Source organism: Schistocerca cancellata, chromosome 2 (genome assembly GCF_023864275.1).
Source record: "Schistocerca cancellata isolate TAMUIC-IGC-003103 chromosome 2, iqSchCanc2.1, whole genome shotgun sequence".
Lineage (NCBI taxonomy): Eukaryota > Metazoa > Arthropoda > Insecta > Orthoptera > Acrididae > Schistocerca > Schistocerca cancellata.
The window spans coordinates 743,879,954-743,906,154 of NC_064627.1; the positions used below are offsets into that span (position 1 = coordinate 743,879,954).

General features: G+C 36.0%; 1 protein-coding gene across 1 annotated transcript in view; it reads right to left on the reverse strand.

Annotated features, from left to right (window-relative positions):
• Positions 1-11,429: 11,429 nt before the first annotated feature.
• Positions 11,430-26,201, reverse strand: part of LOC126162549 (uncharacterized) — a 126,695-nt gene continuing 111,923 nt past the window's right edge. Inside the window, exon 10 of the mRNA XM_049919130.1 lies at positions 11,430-12,728. Coding sequence (XP_049775087.1) covers positions 12,180-12,728 — 549 coding nt within the window. The 3' untranslated portion in view covers positions 11,430-12,179. The remainder of the gene's footprint in view (positions 12,729-26,201) is intronic.

Below are 26,201 nucleotides of genomic sequence, written 5' to 3' on the forward strand. Positions count from 1 at the left end.
CATGTACTTCAATAATGGTGTTCAATCTGAATTATTAAAAAAATCTTTCTTCATTATGATCTATTGCATGGCTGTGTAAATACTTCGACAGCTGACTGTATTCTCTCAGTGTAACATTCTAGTGACATTAGATAAGCTATGTACAGTTTATTTATATTATCTGATTGCAATTGTATTTTTAAATTTGAATATTTTTGTAGATAAATTTTGTAATTATACAGTTTGTCCAATAGTAACTACATGACAAATAGCAATTAATGTTATGTTTAGCTCTGCAGTGATACTTGACAGTACAGGGGAAACTGTCATCTTTGGCTTAATGCTGGTCGAAACTGAGCAATATTCTGAGTGTGTGGAATGTTTGTGTTTTGTGGCCTGGGGCAAAGGGTCATTGGAAAGTTCTATGCAGAACAGACACCATATGATTTAGTTTCATTCATGATGCAGACCGAGTAGTAAAGACTGGGTTCAGTGATTAGATTTTCTGCAGACTTTGCTGCAGTGAACATTTCTTATGTTTGATAAGAGACTGATTTTATAGGATAAACAGTTAATTACCACTTTTTTAATTATATTTTAGTTTTTTTCTGAGACAATGAGTACAGAATACAGTTGCAAAATGTTTTCCTGTGACAAAGATAACCCAAAGATGGTCCAAGTATAGACCCAAAATCGATTGTTAGAGTAACGCATTACTGTGGCATATTATGTTGAAAGTGTTGAAGAACAAACAATCCTGCTGGAGGAACATCCACAGCTGAGCATTATAGCAGAGATTGGAAAAGCCACTTCAGTTGCAAGGTTATTTTTATTTTCCAATGCTTAAACCACGACTGACGACTGGTTTCAGGCTCTTACATGCCGATCACCAGATGTGATAACTTTGTGCTGTAACTCTGAATGCTGCAATGAATGGCAGCACAAAGCTATCACACATGATGATAGGCATGTAATAGCCTAAAAACCAGTTATCGTCTAAGCACTGGAAAATAAAAAAAACCTTATAATTTAAGTAGTATTTTCAACCTCTACTGTTGAAGAACAGGTAGAAAAACAATGTTTACTGTGTGTATTTTTAAGGGTTGGCAATCATAAAAAGAATGTAAGTTACCTAACAGTATATGTATGAAAAAAGTCTTTATGATTGGTTGCTGTAGCTATGTAGCAACTTAAATAGTTTCTAATTTGTGTTGTGTGTCTTATTATAGTTCCAATAAAGTAATAACTAAATAATAAAAAAACACACAAGGTTATTGGCCATGAAAGAGAAAGAAAAGAATTATTTAACATGCAAGATCTGTAGATATTGTGAAAGGAACTGAAATGCTACAAAATTGTGAAGCTGTAGGGAAAAAAAGAAAAAAATTGCAGCAATGGGACAGCAAGGCAAAACATTATATATCAAGAACAATCATTAAAAAGGTAAAACCACCCACACGTCCTGTGTTGTGAAACTTCCAAAGCTGTATATGGTAAAATGCAATTTACAAAAAAGAGAAATTTCTCAAAGAACCCAACAGTTACTTCAAGCACAGTATAAGTGCACTGCAGAATACAGCATTTGAACTGAATCGTTTCCAGTAAGAAAAGATGACAGTTACTATGATCAACCCAATACACTGTTTATCTTGCCAGATGAATTCAAACAATTTTCACCAGCATGGGACTTGTCACCCAGTTGTGAGAAGCATATGGAAAATCTAACTTAATGGGTCATAAGAGAGAAGTACAACTGAAAAGTAGTAATCAAGAAGAGAGTATCACCTGTGATGTTTGTTTTAACAAAAACAAAAGAGCTAATTTGTAACAACTGTGGTGAACATGGGCATTTTGTCAGAGAATGCAAGAAAATTATGAAGAAACAACATTGTTCTATATGCGAGAAAAACAAAAATCAAATTCAAGAACCAAAATCGAGATCTTTCAAGCCCTGTCCTCAATGCAAAACGACAAACCACAATGAAGAACATTGTTATTTTAATAACAAAGAGAACACAAAAAAATCATACACTGCTTTGAAAGGCATTAAAGATGATGTAGTCTCTCAAGAAAACAAGAAACAAGACATCTGGTCATGGTTGGCGATAGTGCATAGGACATATGTCCAATGAGGTGGACAATTTAAGAAATGTGAAATACTATTATAGTGTTGTAAAAGTTGCCAAACAAGGTGGAGCAAAGAAAATAGTAGCAACAGGCAACTTTGAATGTGATAACTGTGTTCTCAAAGATGTTATATATGTTGCTCAACTAGTAGAAATCTGATGCCTGTGAATGCTGTCACTGAAAAAGTTATGTTTACTAAACAGTCTGTGCAAATCTATAAAGATAAAATACTCATTTTGTAAGGACACAAAATGAGAAATGGATTATACGAAGTGGACATTAAATCAAAATGCAATCACTACTGACACAAGAACTAAAACGAGAATGGTGTAAGAAGCTAGGTCATCCAGGCATAAGATGTACTTCAAAGATTAAGACAATTTGCTGTGGGAGTTCCTAATAGTTAATGTTCAGCAGAAAAATATGTGAAAATTGTGTGAGAACTAAGCACACAAGAAAGTCATTTCAACTGTGGGAGAATAAACCAACAATATGCACTGATATCTGTGGAGAGATGGACCCCCCCTACATGTAATGAACACTGCTACTATATGAATTATTAAATGGTTTCACTCACTTTTATATATCCTATTTGTTAAGATACAAGTCACAAGGTCCATAAGAAAATGCGTTATAAAGTGAAAATCAGTTCAGTAGAAAAATGTCAAAAATAAGAAAGAAGAAATATTATTGTGTCAAGAGATGCTGAATTTGAACGGTGTATGACAAAAGAAACTCTGCAGGAAAATCTTGTTATTTGTGAACTATCAAATGACACTAACAATCAAGAAAATGAAATTCAAGACCTACACAATGAACGAGAAGAAAATCAAAAAGAAATATCAAGCAATGAAGATACAAGAAACTGCAGTCTTAGGGATAGAACCAGTTCAAAGACACCTTTACAATATGAGAATTATGAAACAGCATTATTTGCATAGGAAGAATATATTAACAGTCCACAGAAAATTATTTACAAGCAATAGAAGAAGAAATGAAATCTCTTGAACAGAATGAAAAATGGAAGTTGCTCAATAAGGAGGAGACAAAAGGGAAAGCGATCTTAAGAAGCAAATGGATCTTTAAAGTCATGGATGGTGGTCACTATAAGGCCAGACTGTTTGTCACAGGCTGTCAACAAGAAAAGGGCACAGATTTCAAGGAATTATTCTGCCCAATAGTAAATATGCTCATTAAGACTGTTTGCTCTGGCAGCAGAGAAAAAATTCCATACCGAGTGCTTGAGGTATTTCTCTATGGAGAATCTGGATGAAGAGATTTTTATGAAGATGTCTAAGGAAAACGAAGAAGCTAGAAAAATTTGTTTCGAAGAAAGCTCTGTATGGTCGTAAACAAGAATAACAGACAGAATAAAACTAACAGATTTCTAAAAACAGGAGTGCTAATTCAGCTGCAGTCAGATCAGTGCATATTTACTGACAAAATATACATGGCTATACATGTCGATGGTGGAATTGTAATAGAATCATAATAAGTAAAGACTTGCAGAAAATTGAAAACATACCGAAGATACTTGAGAAGAATTTTGAAATGGTTGTGGCGCACACAGATACAAGTAATGACAGAGGATGGAATATTTCTATATCAAGAACAGTATGTGAAGAAAGTACCAGACAAAAATCAACGTGACTAACAGTAAGGCCATGAAGGCTCAGTTAGTTCCAAAGGGGAAGACAAGCGACGAAAATCTTGAAGATAAACACATTAAATTTCCATATCATGACACCATAGGAAGTCTTCTGTATTTGTCATGTAAAATCAGGCCAGACCTTGGATTTACAGTCAATTAAGGGAGCCACTTCACAGAAGACCATATGAAAAGGGATTACCAAAATGTAAAATGAACTCTGAGATAGCTACAAGATTCCAAGAGTTATGGACTTTTCTATAACAAGAAAGAATATGAATAAGATGGCACAAAACACCTAAATGACTACTGTGATACTGATTATGCACAAGGTTTGAGAGACAGGAAGAGTACAAGTTGTTTATAATGGTGCTCCCATTACCTGGTGTTCCAAGAAGCAAAGTGAGACAGCTACTTCTTCAACTGAAGCAGAATGTATTTCAGCAGCAGAATGCACCAAAGAAATAAAACACATCAAGACCCTACTACAAAAGTTATCCAGAAAGGAAGCAAATATCATTCTTCGTATAGATAATCTAAGTGCTATCCCAATGATCATATCAGGACAGTTAGTTGTACCGAACAAACATATAGATGTGAAATTTCATTACGTTAGTGAACGGTACCGAGAAGATTTGTTTTGCATAGTGTATTGTAGTACAGAAAAACAATTATCAGACATAATGACCGAAGCTTTGCAAAGATCAAAATTTCAGAAATTTAGAAATGCTATTAAGAAACATTTACCACAAGCTATATGTTTTACAACAATATTAAGAGATATTTACTGTGTGATTAACTAAAACTGTGAAACTTATGATTTAGAATTACGGAAAACAAACATTGTATTTTAAGGATGGATGTTGAAAGGTAAAAACAACATTTACTATGTGTTTTTTTAAGGGTTGGCAATCGTAAAAAGAGTAATGTGATTTATCAAAGCGTTTATATACAAAAAAAATATCTGTATGGTCGGTTGTTGCAGCACTGTAGTAACTTATGTAGCTTCTCGTCTGTTTTGTGTGTCTTACTGTACTTACAATAAACTGAACATAAAATAACAACAACAAAAAAAACACAACATATTATGCAATACCGTTCCAAAATCTCCTGACAGCTGTTCAACACCATCTCCACAAAATATGACAAAAAGAGGATTACAATCATAAAACGCTCACAGTACCCATGATACCAATTGGCATGTTCACCATTTCTTTAGGAATTAGGTATTTTAGTAAACATATAAATTATTTTCTTTGTACTGCAGTGAGGTCTACAAACTGTACCAATGAAAACACAGTTTCAGCATGAGGAGAAATCAACATTTGATTGTCTACTGGTACTGGTTCTTCTTCCAAAATTGATGTGGACGGTTTTGATGCCAAGATAACTGTAGATTTATGTAATTTTCATGTAAGTTAGTAAGTAGACCATATAGTCAATTACATCAGAAATGGGAGAAATCATTTTTGTTTAGCATGAGACAAAAGTGAAATGAAAGAGGGCGGACCTTTTTATGTGACTAATAGGTACCAGTAATGATTTGGGTCAGAAAATTTTTCCAGTGTTATCCTGAGAATCAGAAGGCTCATGAAAATTACACGACCAAAGTATCATTTCAATGAACAAGTGGTATTTATGTATGGATTTTAAACTGCTTAACATTTGTGGCATTGGTGGAAACCAATGCACTTTTAATCTGCTATGTGCATATCTTGTGTGTAGTGGAGACTGGGGCTACTGTGGATGTAGGGTAAGAGTGGACATGAAATAATATTTGGAATTTTTGTATTTTTACGTTGGTAGTTCTGTAGGATGTAGTAAACAATCAAACAAAATTTTGTGCCGGTCTGGCTATTGTTGCAAGCAAGAGTAGTGAAAATTCAATTTCTGTACTTTCTATTCGATTTTTATCATAAACAGATTTCAAGATTACTCCAAAAGATTAGTACTGAACATATTATCAGTTGTGGTTTACAAATCTATGAAGATTCCCCTAACTTTTGCTTGTGAAATGTTTCATCTAAATACAACACATTTGCTAAAATTTGATTTCATATCCAAAGTGACGCCTTGGGGCAAGTGTAGGCACTTGAAGAGGGCCAAGTGTGGATGGTGTCCACTGTTACCCCAGTCTTGATTTAGAATAGAGGCTAACTTTTAGTTTCATAATTTTGCATTTATAAATGATTTCAGTAAATTATCTATATTGTAGGTGGTGAGGACATATATCTGGAAAACCGAAAGGGCTAATATTGACGAAGAAAAAGCTCAGAAAGTGGTAACAGAAGTTTTGTTCAAAAAGGGGAGTATTCGACGAACTGCAGAGAAATTTGGATTAAAGAAGTCTATGCTACAGAAACACGTAATCGGAGCTAAGAAATATGCTGCTGAAAGCATTCAGATCTGTCCAGGTGAGTTTCCAAACAACTCTGCCACCATATGATAATTCTATTGTTCTTTGTAAACCAAATACACAGTTGTGCAACTGCAAAAATCCTTTTCTATTCCGCACATTGTGGCTGACTACATTATATACCTTTTTCAGATCCATGTGATGGAAGTGATTCAGGAAATTCATATGAAGAAATCCAAACACTTAATACAACAGAGTCCAAAAACAGAGTTAACAAGGTTTTTATAGGTCCTCCAGAGAAATTACTAGATCAATACTTCATGAAAGCATCAAATTTACATTATGGACTGACATACAATCAAGCACATGAACTGGCATATATATATGCTAAAAAAACTCCAAAAAAGAAATTACCCAAGGATCTGGGATGTAAGGCGTATGGCAGGAAAGGACTGGTTGTATAGATTTTTACATAGGAAACAAAAGCTATCTCTTTATAGACCTGAAAATATGAGCACCGCAAGGGATGCGGCATTTAACAAAGTAAATGTTAACCTTTTCTTTGACAATTTTTTGAATGTATTGGACAAATTTAAGTTCACCCCAGACAGGATAATCAACTTGAATGAGTGTGGCCTTACTATTGTACTGCAGCCTCCTAAAGTTATTGCAGAACGTGGTAAGAAGCAAGTGGGAATGGTAGCATCACAACAGAGAGAGGAAAATGTCACAATGTGCGCTTTCTGTTCAGCCTCAGGGAGGGCCATACCATCAGATATTTCCATATTTCCACAAGTCCACATGAAAGACAAATTTCTGGATGGTGCATCAAATGGCAGTATTGGATTCACCAACAAATCGGGATACATGACAACCGAATTATTCCTCGATGTTTTGAAGCATGTAGCCAAGCAGATGAGCTGTTCAAAAGACAATCGCCTACTCATACTTCTGGACAGTCATGCAAGTCACTTCAGCACTGATATTATCAATATGGCGAGATGCTGGAATCACTCTACTGACATTCCCACCACATTGTTCCCACAGGATGCAGCTACTAGATATCACTGTGTTTGGACCATTTATGGGATATCTAAGAATAGCAATGGCTGACTAGTTGAGAATGCATCCTGGTCACAGAGTCACTATTTGAGAGATTGCTGTTTTGTGGGATAGCATTCCCACTTTTGTTTACTGAAAAAAATATCGCATCTGGCATCAAGGTGACTGGATTGTGGTCACTTAATAGGTTGGCATTCACTGAAGACGATTTTAGGCAATCATAAGTAACTGAGCAGTCAAGCAGCCTCTACGACAAGTAGTGACACACCTTCTCCTGTAGAACCTGCAAGTTTGTGTGATGCTTTACCTTCCACTTCAGATGCAGTCCAAACTGGAATTCCAACTTCTGAAGACTGTTGGCCTTGCCCAAAAGCTGCAAGGCGGGAAGGAAAATCGAGGCAAAAGAAATCCGCAGTTTACACTAGTACTCAAATCAAAGACAAATTAGGGGCAGCAGTGGTGGGTAAAATGAGATCAGCTTTAAAGAAGACTTCGTTCCCAAGCAAGGAGGCCTTGAATATCTCTGCAAAAAATAAAATCAGTGATGATGCAGGCAGTGAATTAGAAACCCTTTCATCAACTATGCTGGAATCTGAGGATGAGGGATGTTGTGAAAGAGATGACAATGAAGCCCAAACCTTACAAATGTTGACAGATGATGAATTGAGGTCTGATGATTTTGTTATGGTTCGTTTTGCCACCAAGAAGACTTTTAAATATTATATTGGGCAAGTTGTGAATACCATTGGAAAAGATGAAGTGAATGTTTGCTATCTGTGGAAAAAAGGATCTGAATTTGTATTCCGTTTTGTCCCAGATGAGTCAATAGTGGAGAGGTCTGATATTATTTTTCTCCTGCCTTCTGCAAAAACAATCAGGACACAAAAGCACAGGAGGACGCTGCAGCTTAATGTAAATTTTGGAAAGTACAATATTTGTCTAAAAAAAGCAAAAAAATATATCTTTAGGTTAATATTGATGTTTCACATTTATCGAGGAATAAATAAAACATTTTTAGGAACTTGGCTTTATTTATATCAAAAACTTTTAAGCCGGTAGTCAAAATGTTGAAGATACAAATTGGATTAATGATTTTGGTAGTGTGAAAACAGGTGAATCCAAAGATACTGAATTTAAAAAATTTGCCTCAAATAGTTTTAGGATAAAGCATGAAACATAAAAGATGACCACTCTAGCCCCAACCTCCCCAGTAGTGAAGTATGAAGTAGAATCTTGACAATTATGTAACAGAAGAACAGTCTGAGGTGGCAAACTGTATCACTGAAAGACTCTATTAATAAAACAGTTTAATGTATGGTATAGACAAGCCATTGGCACAATAAAACCTAAACTGACCCCAATTCAAAACCATTACGTCATTTATAACTGCAAGGATGTTTCCTGATAAGAAATGTGGCTGATAAGTATGGTCGGACAGTTACATGTAAAAGAACTAATACTTCCAACAAATTTACATCTATCAGACAGTCCACGTGATAAACTGTTCTTACTAAAGGCTATTGAAAAGACAGCAATTTAAATTTATTAACAACTGAGACAGATATAATTTAATTTAATAACGAAGACTGTGAGTCTGTTCAGCAACAGAAATAAACGTGTAGCAAATTTCACATTATTACAATTTGGTGAGGCAACAACTTGCTAGCAAGTGGAAATAAAAGCAAAATATTAACAGATCATGGGTGAAAAAATTAAGTTTTTGACACAATAGAAACATTTGCATATTACATTGAAAGAACTATACATCCAGTGATTTTTTTTTAAAAAAAAAAAAAAAAAAAGACAAGAACTTTACTGGATTCACATCTGCATTAAAATATTGCTGCATCCTCAGTTTTTAATAACATTCAGTAACTAACCAATGCACATTAACAGGGCTATTGCACACATTTAGATCATGTAAGCAACCACAATTTTTTGTGTATTATGTTGTATGTTCAGGTTGTTCATCCAAAATGTACAGGAGATACTCTATTATATGACAAATTACCACATATAATGGCCCACAGGAATGATTTCACAAATTTCTAAACTAGAATTTGCCAATATGTAAGCTACACACAACTAACACATCATCATCATCATCTGATCTGGTGAAGTGACAGGTTTGCTCAGAAAATTTGCAGTACACTTTGGTCATGACATTCACAATCTATGAGAAATGCAAAACCCTGGGTTCCACAGATTACCACAGGGAGAGGAACACAGAAAAGGGAACAATCCTGCTGTCTTTGTACACTGCACAGTTATGCTTCTTGCTTCATACCTAGAGGGTTATTTGGAAGAGAGGGCCTAACTCCAAGCGATATACATCAAACATGCAAACTGACAAAAGAAACAACAAAAGACAAATGAACTGAAAACATACAATGATGAAGCATAAAATCATAATACTATTTGTAAATACACAGAGATAAAACATAAAATTGTAATAATATTCATGACATAAACAAGAATGTGACAGAAGTAGTACTTATTCTGCTTTTCAGCAACATTGTGAGCAATGCTTCATTCGTCAGTGGGATGCATGCCTTTCTCTCCAAATCCTGGATACACTCTCGAAATGTCTCTAAGAACTATCAGCAGAGTACCAGAAAGAAGAGATTTCCCTGTCAACTGTAAATTATGGAAACAGAGGAACTGAAAAATGTGTAATTCATTCCTGCTGCTGGGTCTGCCCTCTCTTTTAATAGATGATTCCAGCAAATTCCACAACTGCTCTATGTTTTGAGTATGCAGTGATGGATCATCAAAAGATACAACTCTACCAAGTGGTTCACCAACTCATGATCAATGCCTTCTCTCTTCAAACCTTGGTTGGGTTTCCATGCATCAGGTATGACTAAACTTCCTCAATTCTTTTTTGATCCCTCCAAAAAACTAAAGGAGATCCACTTCGTTTTTCAGCTTCCTCCCTCTTCCATACTTATGAGACATGATATGCGCTTGTCAATTTCCTCTACCCTATTCTCACCTCTGATGGGGATACTTTTGTTTGTCACTACCACATAGCATACCTTCCAACAGAAACCACAATAATCACACACAGTCTTGAATGAGACCTTATTTTCTGATGCTGTGGCTTATAGTGTATCGTCTTTTAGCTAGCAGGACACAATGATGACTCTGGTCAATGCCCAAGTTACAGCTATCAAACCAAGTGTTCTTTTTAATCGCAGTCCTTTTTCTGCATTTGGTGCAATATAACTCAAACGGGAATTGAACACTGGCAGTTTTCTTGTATAGTTTCACACAGCTTTCACTGCAATCTAGTATAGTTTGTCACAGCTTTCACTGCAACGCTCGACTCAGTTTTTGGGCCCTTGATTCGGCAACAACACATATTCCCAACAAAACTTCAAGCACTTATCTATGCTAAACAAATTTTTAAATAAATACCACCATGTAAGAATATCCGAACTCAAAATTGTAGCACATTCACTCACTGTTACTGATAAAAGAAAACAACACCCAAACTTGCTGCTGTGAGTATCACATTCGTCTATTGTTGTGTCCTTTGTCAATTTGCGCATTTGATACATATTGTTCGCAACAATGCCCTGACATCAATTACCAAGTAAGGTTCACTGTAGGTGGGCTTCCTCTTAAAAAATCGATAAGTAGTACACATGATCAACTAGGAACTACTTAACCAATGACATTAACACAGAAAAATTGAGGACAGTACAACAAACTGCAACATAGCATTCAACAATGGTTATTTCCGTACTACTAAACACAATATTATTGGACTGCTTAGGTTGTCATTGACCAGACACAAAACACAAGTTGACCGAAGTTTTCCAACTTCTATCAATTCAGAACTAGAAATCAAAAAGCAAAGAAAATACAGATGCACCATACAATCACAGGTAATAGTTAATGGAGGAAAGAGAGAAAACATGCTGTCCATATGTTTTTACATGCTGGTAAAAACATCCTTATTTGAAAGTTCAAAATCTGAGGCTGCTGTTGCTCCCTCTCTGCATAATAGCTTTGTTAAACAAAACTATAAGAGGAATCAAAGTAATATACAGTGTGTTCCTGAATGTTGTTCTTGCTCCTGTGTTTCTTTATTTCTCTGAAACACGAATGTTGGTGAGATACGTGCCATCTTCAAATTGAAAATAGGTAACACAGAATTCTACATGTCATTTCAAAAGAAACATTCCACCACTCTTTGGAAACTTTTTGAGGTAATCACAGACAACACTGAAAGATTTAATCAACAGTGTGTAACTGTTAATTTCCTTTATTCATCCTAAAACATATTTTACACAGTTCTTATATCACAGTTCCAAGCATAACTAATTCCGTTTTTCAAAACCCTCAAGCAATGAGTTCCAACTATGTACAATAATATTTATTCAAGGAACTCATTTTCTGACAACTCACTGTACACCTAGTCTCATGGTAAGTTTCTAGCAAAATATGTGCAGAGTCAATATCTGCTTAAAAATCACTAATATACAAAATGCATATTGTAAATGTTACATTTCACATCAATACTTTCATTATACTCAGTGACTCTTTACTTCCCGAGGTATGCAAGCAAAAACATACTGAAATGTTAAAAATAAATGCATAATAATGAAGTTTGTTATTTTAACATAATTTGTATTTTTTGCAATTTTTTTCTCATCTATTTCATAAAAAAATCATGAAATATAGACTGAATTTTCCATTAATTATTTTATGGAAATGAAAAATATGTATCTTCAGTTACAATTAACAGCCAATAAACTATAATAGAATATATAAAAAGTCAAAAACATTTAAAATATTTTCTTCAGTTATGATAGTGATCCAACATGTTTGTTTCTCATACAAAAATATTTACATCAACCATTACTAAAATACTTTACAATGGACTGCACATCTCAATCTTATCTTTTTGTTTTTTATGTTCTGTATTTTGCAAAACTGCACAGTTTAATTAAAATAAATGAATTGGCACACAATATCACATACACAGACTGTGTTCTATCAGTAACAATCAATAGCATTGTATTCTTTAGCTTCATTTGAAGCTAGTATATCATCAAGTAAAGAACCAAAGTCATCAGAGTAATATTCAAGCCAGCGATTCTTTTCTTGAATCATTTTCTGAATGTTGAGTGTTCCAAGAGCGTGAAGAAAATCTTCTGGACTTACACTGCTGCATATTGTTGTCACACGATGATCAAATGGATGTGGAACACTCAATTTGCTTCTGTATACGTCCTGCAGAAGTTTCATATCTGATTGTTGCACTATAGAATTTATGACACTAGCAGAGGTTTCTGTTTGGCGCTTTTGTGGAGTAGTGGGAATAGAGTCAACCTCACTGTTGCTGGCAAAACGTGGTCCTTGCACTCTGCTAGCAGGCATGTCAGGAAATCTTTCAGTGCAACTGGACATCACCAAATCTGGAAGATGCTTTGCAGCTGGTGACAGCAAATCATGTTCTGATAATGATTTTGAAATTGACGTTATAACAGATGCTGCTTTGCACACAACACGCATATTACAGTCTTGAATCAACACAAGAAGAACCTGAAATCAAATAGCAGTATTTCACACACCAATACCACTTGAAAATACATAATTTTAAATCAGTGATATATTTTGAGTAGTACCTTTCTTTCTGAATTGTCTAAGCATGCATTCATTCATTCATTCATCTCATTTCCATTAAGCAAAGAACCCTACATGACATGGAACGGGTCACAGTAAATGTTAATAAAAGAAAGCAATTTGTAGTAAAGTAATCTGTAGACTTCATTAACAATGAGCATCTTTATTGGCACAGTATTGTTTACAATACATTGCTACATGCAGTAAAGCTAAATCTTCAAGCTTTGAATCTAAATAATCAGATAATATGTAGAAGGTGTTTATAATGAGGTTTTTATAATTTTCTTTTGACTTGGTAGAGAATCCTAACTTTTTGCTTTATGTTAGATGAGAGCCTGTTGAATACCTATGCATACAAGCACATAACTCTGTACTGAAATGTAGGCATGGAGGCCACAGTCCGCATGAAAATTACTTTTTTGTTGTGATTGTGCATATTGCAGCTCATCTGAAACTCTTTTATATTAACAGAAAAAAAAGCCATTAAAGAATAAATGTACTGGGAGGAGTCGACCAAGTTGTAGATATCTTGTAATGACCGTTTTCAATATTTACAAAAAATCTTACTTTAATGAAAAGAGAAGTTTTACTTTAGTTAGTCCCATACCTCTTTCAATCATAGGATCTGTACACTGATTCTGAAGGCAAAAAACGCCATATTACATGAAATAACAAGAAATGAGAAAACGCTTAAATAGGTAATTATGAGATAATTCTGTACAAGAGGCCAATAACTAGAGACCATCACTTTCACCTCATAAACCACTAATAAGTGTGAGGGTATTGTGTTCTCAGGATGCCTAAGAATTCAGTGATAAAGTTGTGAGTGCATTAAAAGGTAGTAAATTGCAAAATTTGATTCTAAGCAGTCACAGTCAGCCTCATTTCATCAAACACAAAAAATTTACCACAACATTGATGGATGAAGACGCACAAAACAGTGGAATTTGCACCACTGTGGTGTGTCTTGAGGAATAAATAAATAAAAAAAACAATAAAACTATTGTTGCATAACAACAACTGTTGAAAAGGAAAGCCCCTGAGTCTAGACAATGATATTCTATAGTTTTCAATAAAGCCACACAGGACAGCAGGTTTATGGATCAGCATGTAAAATCAGTAGAGTGAAGACCTGTCAGTTCTTTTAGAAAGACGTAATTTAGATAACACTTGTCTTTTTTATCTTCCAAGTAAAGCCATTACTGTCAGAGATTAAACACAGGTGACAACAATGTTGTGTAGTGTGTTAGCACATTTAAGGACAGATATTTCAGTGATGAAAACAAACAGCTGTTTTAATGAAGAAGAAATGCTCTTTGCAAAGAAGCTTTAAACACACTAGTTGCTATTCTTAGAAACTTTAATATTTGATCAGATAAATGAGCATATAAAACATGCAAAAATAATGAAAATGGGTTTGAGGAAAACCTCTATATGCAAGAGACATCATTTCCAAATCATTATGAACTAGAAACCAAATAATTGAGAAACCACACTAAATAGGGAAAAATTCCTGAGCTCTTCAATGCTTATTTATACAGTTTGCCTGTATCCATAATATGTATTCAAAAATTTAGCTAGAAAGCACAGTTATAAACAGGTTCATGAAAAATATATAGGGCGATCAAAAAGTTTCTGTTTGAAGGCCATACACTGTGGAATCGGTACAACAATTAGGCAAAATCACCAGTGCATTGAGGCAATCATCCCACCGAAGCACCAAGTTGAAGATACCAATTTGGTAACACACAGTGTCCTGCAGCATTAAGGAGACCATAAATGCCTGCTACACATCGTCGTTCAATAGGAATCATCGACTTTTATGCTCAAATGTCTCCCACTTGAGTTGGTGTAACTTCTGCGTTATGACATTTGTGATTTGGGATGTGTGTTATCGTCAAGCAGCAGCATCTATTGGCGCAGCAGCTTTTTTTTCCTGCAACAGTGCACTCAAAGAATGTGTTGTTTTCAACACTGAATCGCAGGTTTGCTTCAGCAAGCTGCCATGGATGAGGCTGGCCTTCCAGGTCGACCAGCATCTTGTGTCAAATCACAACCAGTGCGGAACTTGGTACACCATTCCAAAATGAAGGTTTTCAACAGATGAGTTGCCCCCACACACATTCTTCATTCTACATTGGATGTCAACTGGTGTTTGTCCTTCCACAGCCAAGAAAAGAATAACAGCACATTGGTCATGTTTGGACGCATTGGTAATAATGTCATCATAGTTCATAATTCTGCATTTACTGTACACACATTCGAAAGACTCAAATGTCACATTAATCCCTTGACCACATGTCAGTGTTTATACACCTGTATCAGTCACTCTACATTGCATATATGCCGCAGTAACACCCTCAAATGGACACTTCTTGATTGCCACTTATGCAATGAATATTGTTCTTCAGCAAATCAAATGCCAGTCATGATATGACGTACTTTTTTTTCTGGGACAATACAACAAAAAAATCATATTTAAATAAATTAAAACAATAAGAAAATCAGCTGTAGAGAGGGCAAACGAAAAATTTGATTTTAGAGGGAGAAATGTGGAAATGTGTAATGCGTTTGCAAAGGAGGACATATGCAAAATGCTCAAATTATTTTATAATACTGGTCCAACATTTCGGACACTTACCATAAGAGTCTGTAAAGGAAGTAAACACAATGCTCAAAGTTTTGAGAAATTCACATTACATGCACTAATCCATCCTCCTCATTCCACTCAGTCAAATTCCTTACTGCTCCTCCTGAGGGAGGACATTAAGAAATGTCTAACATGTAGCAATAGCTATTTCAGAGACTTGAAAGTATGTTCACTGAAAGTTTATTTTGCTCCTATGGAAAGAAATAAATCACTAGGGAACATGTCTCAGTTCTAAGATGGATACAATGACACAACACTGTAGGCTATAGCAGTTTCTAGAGGAAATGTTCTCTTCAGCTCAAGCTACTCCATTCTGTACATGCTCATTACCTATTTGTTAACACTGTGCAGTCCAAAGGCAAAACCAGTATTTGAGGCCATTCAATCTAGAATTTGTTTTATGTCACATTTTGTCTATATGTAAAAGTGTGCATATAATGGCAGCAAAATCATGAAGTATTTCACTTTCTGACATGCTGGCTGTAACAATCTGCCCAAAAATATTTCCCTTTAGCCTAGCTGCCAACCTTCAGAAGAGGCTGTCAGAAATCATATAACAAATATGGAAGGGGTCTGTGGGCCCTCCCCAGAAAATTTTAAAAATTAGAAGCCTGATTTGGGCCAATAAACATTATATTTCATACAATTACCGATCCTAATTACAGAACAACTTCCAAGGAAAAAAATGAAAAATTCAGGTGAAGTGAAAAAGGTTAAAAATTAGTTCCACTTTCCTTCTTGGTATGATTGAAATGATAAGTAAATCCACGACTACCAGCACTTGGAACATCTAAAGGAGCTTCCACCTTATTATTTTTTTCAGTTTCACTCCATAGACCATTCATACTGTTTAATTATGCATTATCATTTGCATCACACTCTTCCTTATGGAAACTGAAGGAACAGAATAAATCTAATTTCTTGCATTTTTTATAAAAAAAAACCCTTAGTGGCTAACACTACATACACAGTGCTTTTGAATTCTAAAAAGACGAATAAGACCAACAAGCACAGGTAATGTCACAAAATTATCAACAATTTCATTCAGTAATGATTCACTCCTGGCACAATTTTTAAAAAATTAAAGGAGATGGCCGTTATTATAACAGCATCAGCATCATGTGTATGATTAAGTAAGGATAAATAGATGAACTGCACATTTTGTGACATCACCTAGTTAGAAAACCCACAACAGCTTACAGAAGAATGCCTTGAACCTTGTGAAGTTACTTGGTTTCACATACAGGTTTACTACATGCTCAGGAAGGAAATCATTACAATCTATACAATATTTTAGTAGCATTTGATAAGTGAAATATAAACAGTACCATTTTTGAATTTTTTAAAACAAACTGTGAAATATCTATTTCTAAGTTCCTTAACTCTGTTACTATTGTGATGAATCTGTAACAATTACAGACCATCTGTAACAGTTGGCTGCCATGCATTATAGTACTCGGAGGGCAGGCTACTTATGAATATCTTGCACTTCTGAACTCGCTGGGATCTTATTCGATACAGACGGCACAAGTCAAATGCTGTCAACTGCCAGCCACCACCCAAGTGACCTTTATGCATCTCAGCAACCTGTCTTCTAAAAACTGCACCTGCTGCTCTCATTGCTTTGGCAGCTTGGTATAACCATATCAGACACCTATGGTCACTTCTACAAAGTTTTAAACTGTATGTCCCAAGATGAGCCTATATTCCAAATCTCTGGTATTTTCATATTAACTTTTGGGAGACAGTCTTTTGAATATATCAGTTATCAAGTTGGTGATTGTTTCAGGGAGTTATTGTAATCATCAAATGGATATCAATAATTTTTTTTTTTTTTTTTTAGAAAAGATTAGCTTAGTTACATTACCTACTTCTTTGTTAATGTTTTTCAAAAGGCTGGTTATTTAACCAAGTTTTTTATGTGTAATTTAAACTAAAATGTTATTTTATTATACTGTACTCTGTGACACAACAGTAGGATTACTAATATTTTGATGTTCTGTATGTAAATTGATGTAACATGCAATATAGCATGACTACTCTCCAAAGCACACTTAAGTGTCTGGCAGAGAGTTCGTCGAATCACTTTCACACTATTTCTCTACCGTTCCACTCTCGACTAGCGTGTGGGAAAAAAGAACACACAAATCTTTCCGTGCATGCTCTGATTCCTACTTTATTACAATGAACATTTCTCTACATGTAGGTGGATGTCAACAAAATATTTTTGTATTCGTGCGAAAAATTTAAGAGACTAAAATTTCATGAAAAGATCTAACCACAATGAAAACACCTCTGCTTTAATGGTTGACATGTCAACTCGTGTGTCATGCCTTTGACACTCACTCATAATAAAGAAAAACAGAACATTATCGGGAGAAGATTCTCAGAGCAAAAGTACATTCTCTAAGAGAGTTCTCAATTTTGTATGAATAAAATATCTGAAGCATATTCCCTGAGGATGAAATTCTTCTTCAGTACCTTCCCTCCTTCTTGAGAAGGCTCTCTGTGCGTGTTGCCTACCGTATCCGGCACAGAACACACACATAATCTTGTATTTCATTAAACTCGTGCAAACATGCAAAGTATTCAATGTGCAAGAATGGAACTGGCATCAATGTGTTCTACAAGAGCTGCACTACATTATGATTTTAGTTTTATGTGTGGCAACACATTATTAAGTTGACACATGGGTAGTTTATGAAAATGCATTTTCTGTCAATGTTCCAGAATTTTTTACATGTGGGAAATGTTTTTGATATTGAAGTTAGGTGAACAAATTATCGAACGAAAGCTTAAAAATACATCACATTTTCATCCACTCCAAAGCGTAAATCTGACAGAGTTTTCTAACAAGAGAAAATTTTTGTTAAATATGACTCATAATGCGCATCAAGCACATAAGCTGTCATCCATACCAAAACCATAAAAACAGTAGGAGACCATCTGTGCTTGCTTGTCATCAATGGGCCCATGAACAACTCCGACCATTCCTATCCTGTACCGTTACTGGTAGGGAGAAATGGTGTCTTTACGCTAACACAGGAAAACAAAGGTATGGTTGAGCCAAAACAATGCAGCAGGTTCCCATACAAAGACCTGCAACGCATCTACAAAAGATAATGTTATGCATCTGGTGCAACGGCAACGGTGCAGTGTACTACAAATTGCTTCCCCGATGTGTAGCTATCACTGCTGACATTAACTGTCAATAACTGAGACATCTTGCAGATGCAATCCTGGAATAATTACCAGGAAGACTGCCTGAAGTGATGCTACTCCACAATAATTCCCGCCTGAATTCTGCTACAGTAACAAAAAACACTACACTGTAGTTGCGTTGGGAAGTACACAGTAGTTGGGTTGGGAAGTCATTCGATCCATCTTTTTCATTTTATCTTGTACCCTCAGATATTCATCATTTCTGCTCCCTATAAGACAATCTCGAACTTCCTTTCCAGATGAAAATGCACTCTGAACATGGCTCGACAAGTTCTTCACCTCAAAACGGTGTGATTTCTACCATCGCAGAATCGAAAAGTTACTCCTGTGTTGGTAGTTTGTTGTCCATACTGAAGGAGAATATATTATTGATGACTGAAGTCTCTGTTATGTTTATCTGTGGTGTTAAATAAACTTATGGAAAAATGCTACGAACTTATGCATCAATGCAATAGCGTTGTGTCTGTCACAACCTTTTAAAAAAAAGACACCCTAACTAACTAACTAACTTAATGGACTTTGAGTAGCAGAGCCTATTGTCGTCAATACCAATTGAAGGAAATACACAATGAAGTTGGTAGCGCATCCCAGAGCACTAGCTGACCCATCAGCCACTGCTTGTGTAGAGAATCAGCAACAGCGCTGACGGAACGCATCTCCGCACTGCGCGCATGTTGAGCGTCACATGTCGTAGCATTATTGTTAGCATTAAATGTTTAAACAAATAATTAAAGTAGTCTGGGGCCTCCAAAAGTACGGGGTCCCATTCTCATGGAGACCCACATCCTCCTCTCCCCCCACACTGTGGGGGTATTATTTATGCCACAGAACTTGAGAATGTTTGCTAAATTTTCAACAATAAATGCATTCTCCACTTTATTCATGCAACCCACTGCCTCCCCTTTCGTGGTAATTCAAAATGAGCTGTCTTTATTTGAACTTTTTGGGTGTCCTCCATCAGTCTATCTGATAAGGGTCCCATGCCGCACCGCAATTGTTTATCGGAGGACAGACAAGCATAGTATATGCGGTCTCTTTAGTAGAGCTGTTGTATCTTCTAATTGTTCTGCCAATAAATTGCGGTCTTTGGTACATCTCACATTATCCATGTGATCATTCCAATTTAAGTTGCTCAAAGTTGTAGTTCCTAGGTATTTAGTTGAGCTGGCAGCCTTTACACTTGTGCAATTTGTAGTGTAACCATAACTTAACAGATTCCTTTTAATACTCATGATGACCTCACACTTTTCATTGTTCAGGACCAACTGCCACTTTTCACACTGTACAGGTATTTTATTTAAATTATTTTGCAATTGGTTTTGATCTTCTGACAAGGATCATCCAAAACCATCTAAGATGGCTGCTCGGATTGTTATTTATATAGATTAGGAACAGTAAAGGGCTTATAACAGTTCCTTCAGAAACTGATACTTTTTATACTGGAACGCCTCTACTGAATACTGCAACAAATAACACGTAATGAAATGTGCTTGAAATGTACTGAGAGAGTTAAAACAAGAAATTACTTTAGTTCCAGAAATAAACTGATTATTGCCTGAATTACAAATCCTATCTGCTTTGTGCCAAATTTATCAAATCAACCACAACAGTTAAAATGACAAGGATAAATTAAAAAGTTCACAAACTTATAATAATAATTTATTATGGCTCAGGCACTGGTGGAAGAAATACTCTTGTTACTTGGCACTTGAAAGTTATTATATTTCCGACAAATCTGTCTGTCTTCCATTTATATTAGCTCTATTTTAATTCTATGGCTAAATAATAGAAAACAAAATTACATTTATCTATTTTGTAGGGTCTACTGCTCATTAAATGAAAAGGAGTCGAAATGGTGGCAGTGGAAGCGATGACGATCATAATAAAAATGAAGTGTCGTGCTCAACACCTAAAGCTGACACTGAGCAACAATCAGATTCAACAGCAATACCTATAACTGTAGCAGACCCTGTCCATAATTCTCAGTCAGCATCCCAAGTAGAATGAGATTTTCACTCTGCAGCAGAGTGTGCACTGATATGAAACTTCCTGGCAGAGTAAAACTGTGTGCCGGACCGAGACTCAAACTCGGGACCTTTGCCTTTCATGGGCACTCTGCTGCAGAGTGAAAATCTCATTCTGTCAACATCCCCCAGGCTGTGGGTAAGCCATGTCTCCAAAATATCCTTTCTTCCAGCAATGCTAGTTCTGCAAGGTTCGCAGGAGAGCTTCTGTGAAGCTTGGAAGGTAGGAGACGAGATACTGGCGAAAGCAAAGCTGTGACGACAGGGTGTGAGGCATGCTTGGGTGGCTCAGATGGTAGAGCATTTGCCTGCAAAAGGCAAAGGCCCCGAGTTCAAGTCTTGGTCTGGCACACAGTTTTAATCTGCAAGGAAGTTTCAGCATCCCAAGTAGCTTGTATGTTCAAAGACAATTTGGAAATTGCAATTAAAATTGACTGCAATGAAAATTATCTGGGTTGTTATATTGGGATAATTACACAGATGAGAGTGGAAAAGAAGGAAGAGCTCTTGCTAAATTCTTGGACCGCTTCATGGAGTTATGACTTTGAAAGTGATGCAAGCCATTTGCAAAGATTTAATCTTGCCTGGTTAGAACAACATGCACCATGGCTCATATATTCCAAGCTACTAAAAAATTCCCTATGGAAGCACTGTGTTTTGTTTCCTGTTACTGGCACTGTTAGAGGCATTTTGGGATCATTTGTCATTAGACTATTCACAAAATTCAAGAATAAGCATGAAGACTGCCAGACAAATGTTAAAACCCAGCTTCACTTAAGAGCATGAGCTGCAGCAAATCTTTTCTTGAACAAGTACCTGTAGATGTCCAACTGCATAATGTGATTCAAAAAGTGATCAATGAAAACCAGCAGATATCATCAATTCCTTCTTGTATGATTTTTTATGGTACACATGATATGCCTCTTAGAGGAAAACAGGCAGATGATGGTCTTTTATTACATTTCTTGAATTTAAGATCTATTCTGGCAACGACAAGTTGAGGATTCATCTGGAAAATTATTGCTGCAATGCTGTTTACACTCACCAAAAATACAAAATGAACTAATAAATTTGTATAATGCTGTTATTAGGGAGAATATAGTCATTGACATTACGAAAGCAATGTTTTACGCGTTCTTGGCTGATGAAACAGCAGACATAGCTGGGAAGGAACAGTTATCAATAGGCGTGCGGTTCTAGGATGAATGCAAAGTGAAAATCCAGGAAGAATTTGTAGGTTTTGTTGAAATAAAGTTACAAAATGCCTCATCAACTGCCAAAGCAACTGACAGTTTCCTAATCAGTAATAATCTTCCAGTAGAAGATTGTGTAGGATTTGGCTTCAATGGCTGTTCAAAAAAGGCAGGTAGAAAGAGCAGTGTGCAAGCCATTTTAAGAAAGAAGTATTATCGAGCCTCATATGTTCGTGGTTCAAGACACAAACTCAACCTTGTGGTGAATGATGCAAATGCAGTGCCGGAAATTAGAAATACTGTTGCCACTGTAAAAGACACTATAAACTTTTTTTTAGAGAATCAACTATACCACAGAAATATGCTCCAAATTTGTCACAAATGTGTGAGATGAGATGGTCTGAAAAATATAAATCCATCAGGCTATTTTCTCAACATTTTGCAGAGATTGTGAGAGCTCTAGAAAAATTGTCCACAGAGGGAAATTATGTGTATTAGTTGCATTCAGCCATTATAAAACTGGTGTTCCTCTTAGCTTTACAAACAATAGCCAAATCTTCAGCAGTTTTAGAACCAGTGGCTAATGTCCTGAAATCTAAGTTTATAGACATGATCGCAGTGAGCAAAAACATCACAGGAATCCTTGATGTTCTCAGTAATGACTGAAAGGAAGCAGACAGAACAACTAGCGAATTACTTGGAAAAGCACAAGCCACTGCAGAGGAAAGGGAAACAGAAATTGCTGTTCCACACTTTGCTTGTAACCAAAAATTCAGAAGCAATCTGCCTTCAGAAAGTGACAGCAAATACTGGCGACATTCGCTGGTAATACCATACATTGAATCACTCATGTCATCGTCAAATATTCAATTTTCACCAGAAAATATTCCAACTATTGCTCTAAATAAGTTACAGCCCTTGAATATGAGCAAAACTAGTATAACAGAATTTCATAAACACGCCGAACTGTTCAAAAAAATTTGTAGTTTGGATGATATTGCCGGAGAACTGGACCTATGGTACAATTTGTGGAGGAAAAAGAATATACCTGAAGCTAAATTAAGGGACACAGAAATCATTGACCTGTTTAACGTGACCAATGTCTTCTTCCTTAGCATGAGAAAAGCACTACAAATTTTGAGCACTATTCCACACACAGTAGTAACTGTGGGTTGATCACACTACTCCACACACAACAGTAAATGCGGAGTGATCACACTACTCAATGCACAACAGTAACTGTGGAGTGATCCTTCAGTATGCTTCAACGGGTAACGATGAGGCTTAGGAGCACTATGGGAGAAGAAAGACTCACTGGGTTGTGCCTGATAAGCGTACACCAAAATTATGTGAAAAAAACTTCAAGATGTTAGAAAAGAAAGTAACACAAATTTGTGACAAATCGAAGAAGATTCTAAAAGATTCTGTTGTTATGCAAGTGCATTTGCATGTTTAAAATGTTTATTAAAAGCAATTTTTCAATGGTTTTCTGTTTTATTTGTTAAGAAACACTGCCTGTTGTTCCTGCTCCCTGTTACTTGAGACTAATATGACCTGCACCTCCCCCCCTCCCTTCTGATCCTGGGTATGCCCGTGCTTTGAATAATAGAGGAATTACAACGTTATCAACTGTAGCCCTCCAGTTTCAGTTAATTTACTAGCCAACAGGAGCAGATAAGACCACTCTAGGCCACTCAATGTCACCCATTTGTGGCTCTATGATAGCTGTAAAAGAGCATGTATTAAAAATCTTATACTGTGATGGGAATTAATTTGTTATCATACTGATAAATCAGCAGAACGGGTTGCAGATTTATGCCTTTGTCACTAATATCTTGCTGTGAGCTTTCATGAGCAGGTTTCTCCCTATTGCTCTTGGGATAAGACTCTCTCTTACATTTCTGAATATAAAATTAATAATCAAGGCAAATGTGGATTTTTGAGGGGTGGAACATCCAATGCTTAAATTGCTCCACATCAAACAGCAATGTTCATCAGTGAAAATGATGAGTAGTAGTAGTAGTAGTAGTAGTAGTAGTAGTAGTAGTAATGATAATTCATACTACTATAAGAAGACAAGTTGAAGTTAAAATTGTTTGTGTGTGTGTGTCTTCATTTCTGAAAATGGCAAAAGCTACATGTGTAACCGTCTTTTCGTTGTGCCTGTCTGCAACTCAACCTGTCATCTTCACAGTGTGTCACAATCTATCCTTTTCATAATATTGTTCATATTTCAACCTCGGCTTTCCATTGTTTGAACAGGCTTTAAAATAAGTACTACAAACAACTGGATATACAAATGAGGCAACTGGATACACAAATGAGGCAGTAAGTGTTTCATGCTGTTAAAATCAAATGGTGGCCAACTACATAAATGTTCACAGAATAAACTGAGGTCAGACAGTTGTTTTGGCCAGAGTAGAAGAGAAAGAGTACAACTGAATTTGTCATAGATGATTAACTGTAGTTCATCACCTGTGACCAAGTGCACAGGGAGAGCCCAAAATGCCTACAGAACATTCTGTGGAGTTTTACCCACATAATGATGAAAATCCATTAATCTACATGGTACTGTATAAACACTGTGCATACTTTGTGTAAAATAACATGACTTTATTATTATATGAGTATACATACAACTGTGACTCACTGGCTGTACAAGCATGTGCCAGGCTACAAATCCAAAGGTCCAGTGTTCGTTCCCAATGAAGTACCATCACTTAACACTTGTTTCACTTCTGGCTACGACTTTATGTGTGAAATACCACACTGTGGTTTAGAGTCCACTTTAAACAGTAAATCCCTATTACTGATGTGGTCAGCCAGGTCAAAGATCGGAATAAATCTGAATTAATTAGGCCCAAAAAATCACCTGTTGTAGAAGGAATTATGTTTGGCATATAACAGGGTGTAGTGATTCAACTTAGAAGCTTGTTCACTATGCATTTCCCCACTCTCACAATACATGGTACAGTTTTCTATTCTATTTTGTGCAATAAAGAATTAACAATTTTATTACATTAAGTATATTATGCAAACACAACATAATATGTATGTTTCATGTTTGTTCCATGAACTACTTGGAGTGCCTTCATAACTACACAGAAATCAAAAAAGTTTTGGGATATTTTAATCAAAGTCCACTGCACGACTTGCAACCAAAGCAAGCCTTGTGACGTCATGAGGTAAAAAACGTTGTTAACAATACAGTTATTTTCTCTGCCGTGCCACTGAATTCATTTCCTCTTGCGATTAAAGTAACAGTCACTAGAACATTTTGTCGTGTATCAAAATACTACAGCTGGATTGTTTGAATTCTGTGTCCATTCAAAGTTGTTCATAAAGTTATATCAGAACAAAACAAAAATGATTAATGAAGCACGAATTCATGGTCTTCCCTACAATAGCTACAGGGAAAATTCTCTTCCTGGAAATGCATTGGTGCTGACCACAAGTAAGTAGGCAGCATCTAATTCACTCAAGTAACAACATAGATTCACAGGAGTCCTGAAGCAACTAGGGATTCCCTGTACTGAGGGGTCCCAGGAAACTGATCCATCTGCTTCAACCCAGTTACACCACTCATTTTAGCAATGTTATTCAGAACTTCTGATAATTAAAAACTTCAAAATTACATTATTTGGGTTTTAAAGTATTTGCTATCAGATGCTGACTGTGACATCATCCAAAGTCAGAAGATAAGGTGTGATCAAAAAGTAATAGAAATTTTTATTTTTCTTAAAGAATCTTTATTTACTCATCAACATCAACTTTGTCCCCTTCAAGGTAATCCCCCTCCCCCCAGATACAATACACTTGCACCACCACTTTTTCTACACTTGAAAGCACTTCTGGAATTCACTTTTTGATATGGTGTTCAGTTCCTTCAGCAATTATGTTTTCATCCCACAAACGGTGGCAAAACAAAGTCCTTTCATGGTTCACTTCAGCCTCTGGAATAGAAAGTAGTCACAGGGGGCCATGTCCAGAGGATACGGTGGCTGAGGCAACATAACAGTTTTGTCTTTTGGCAAAATATCAGGAACAAGCATTGAGGTCTTTGGGGGTAATGCCAAATGTCAGACAAGCCTGAGTAAATAAAATATGGGAGCGTAATCTGGCTAGGGTGAAGGCATGTTTGCGGAGGGAATGTAAATAAAATTTAATGGGGTTGTTGTAGGAATGTTGTGAGGGTGACATGGTATTAGAAGGTGGAAAGGGTAACATGAGGCTAAAGTGAAAATAAAAATATATAGGGAGAGATAAAGGTGTGAAAAAAGTCGAAAAAGTGTTGGTTTGAGAT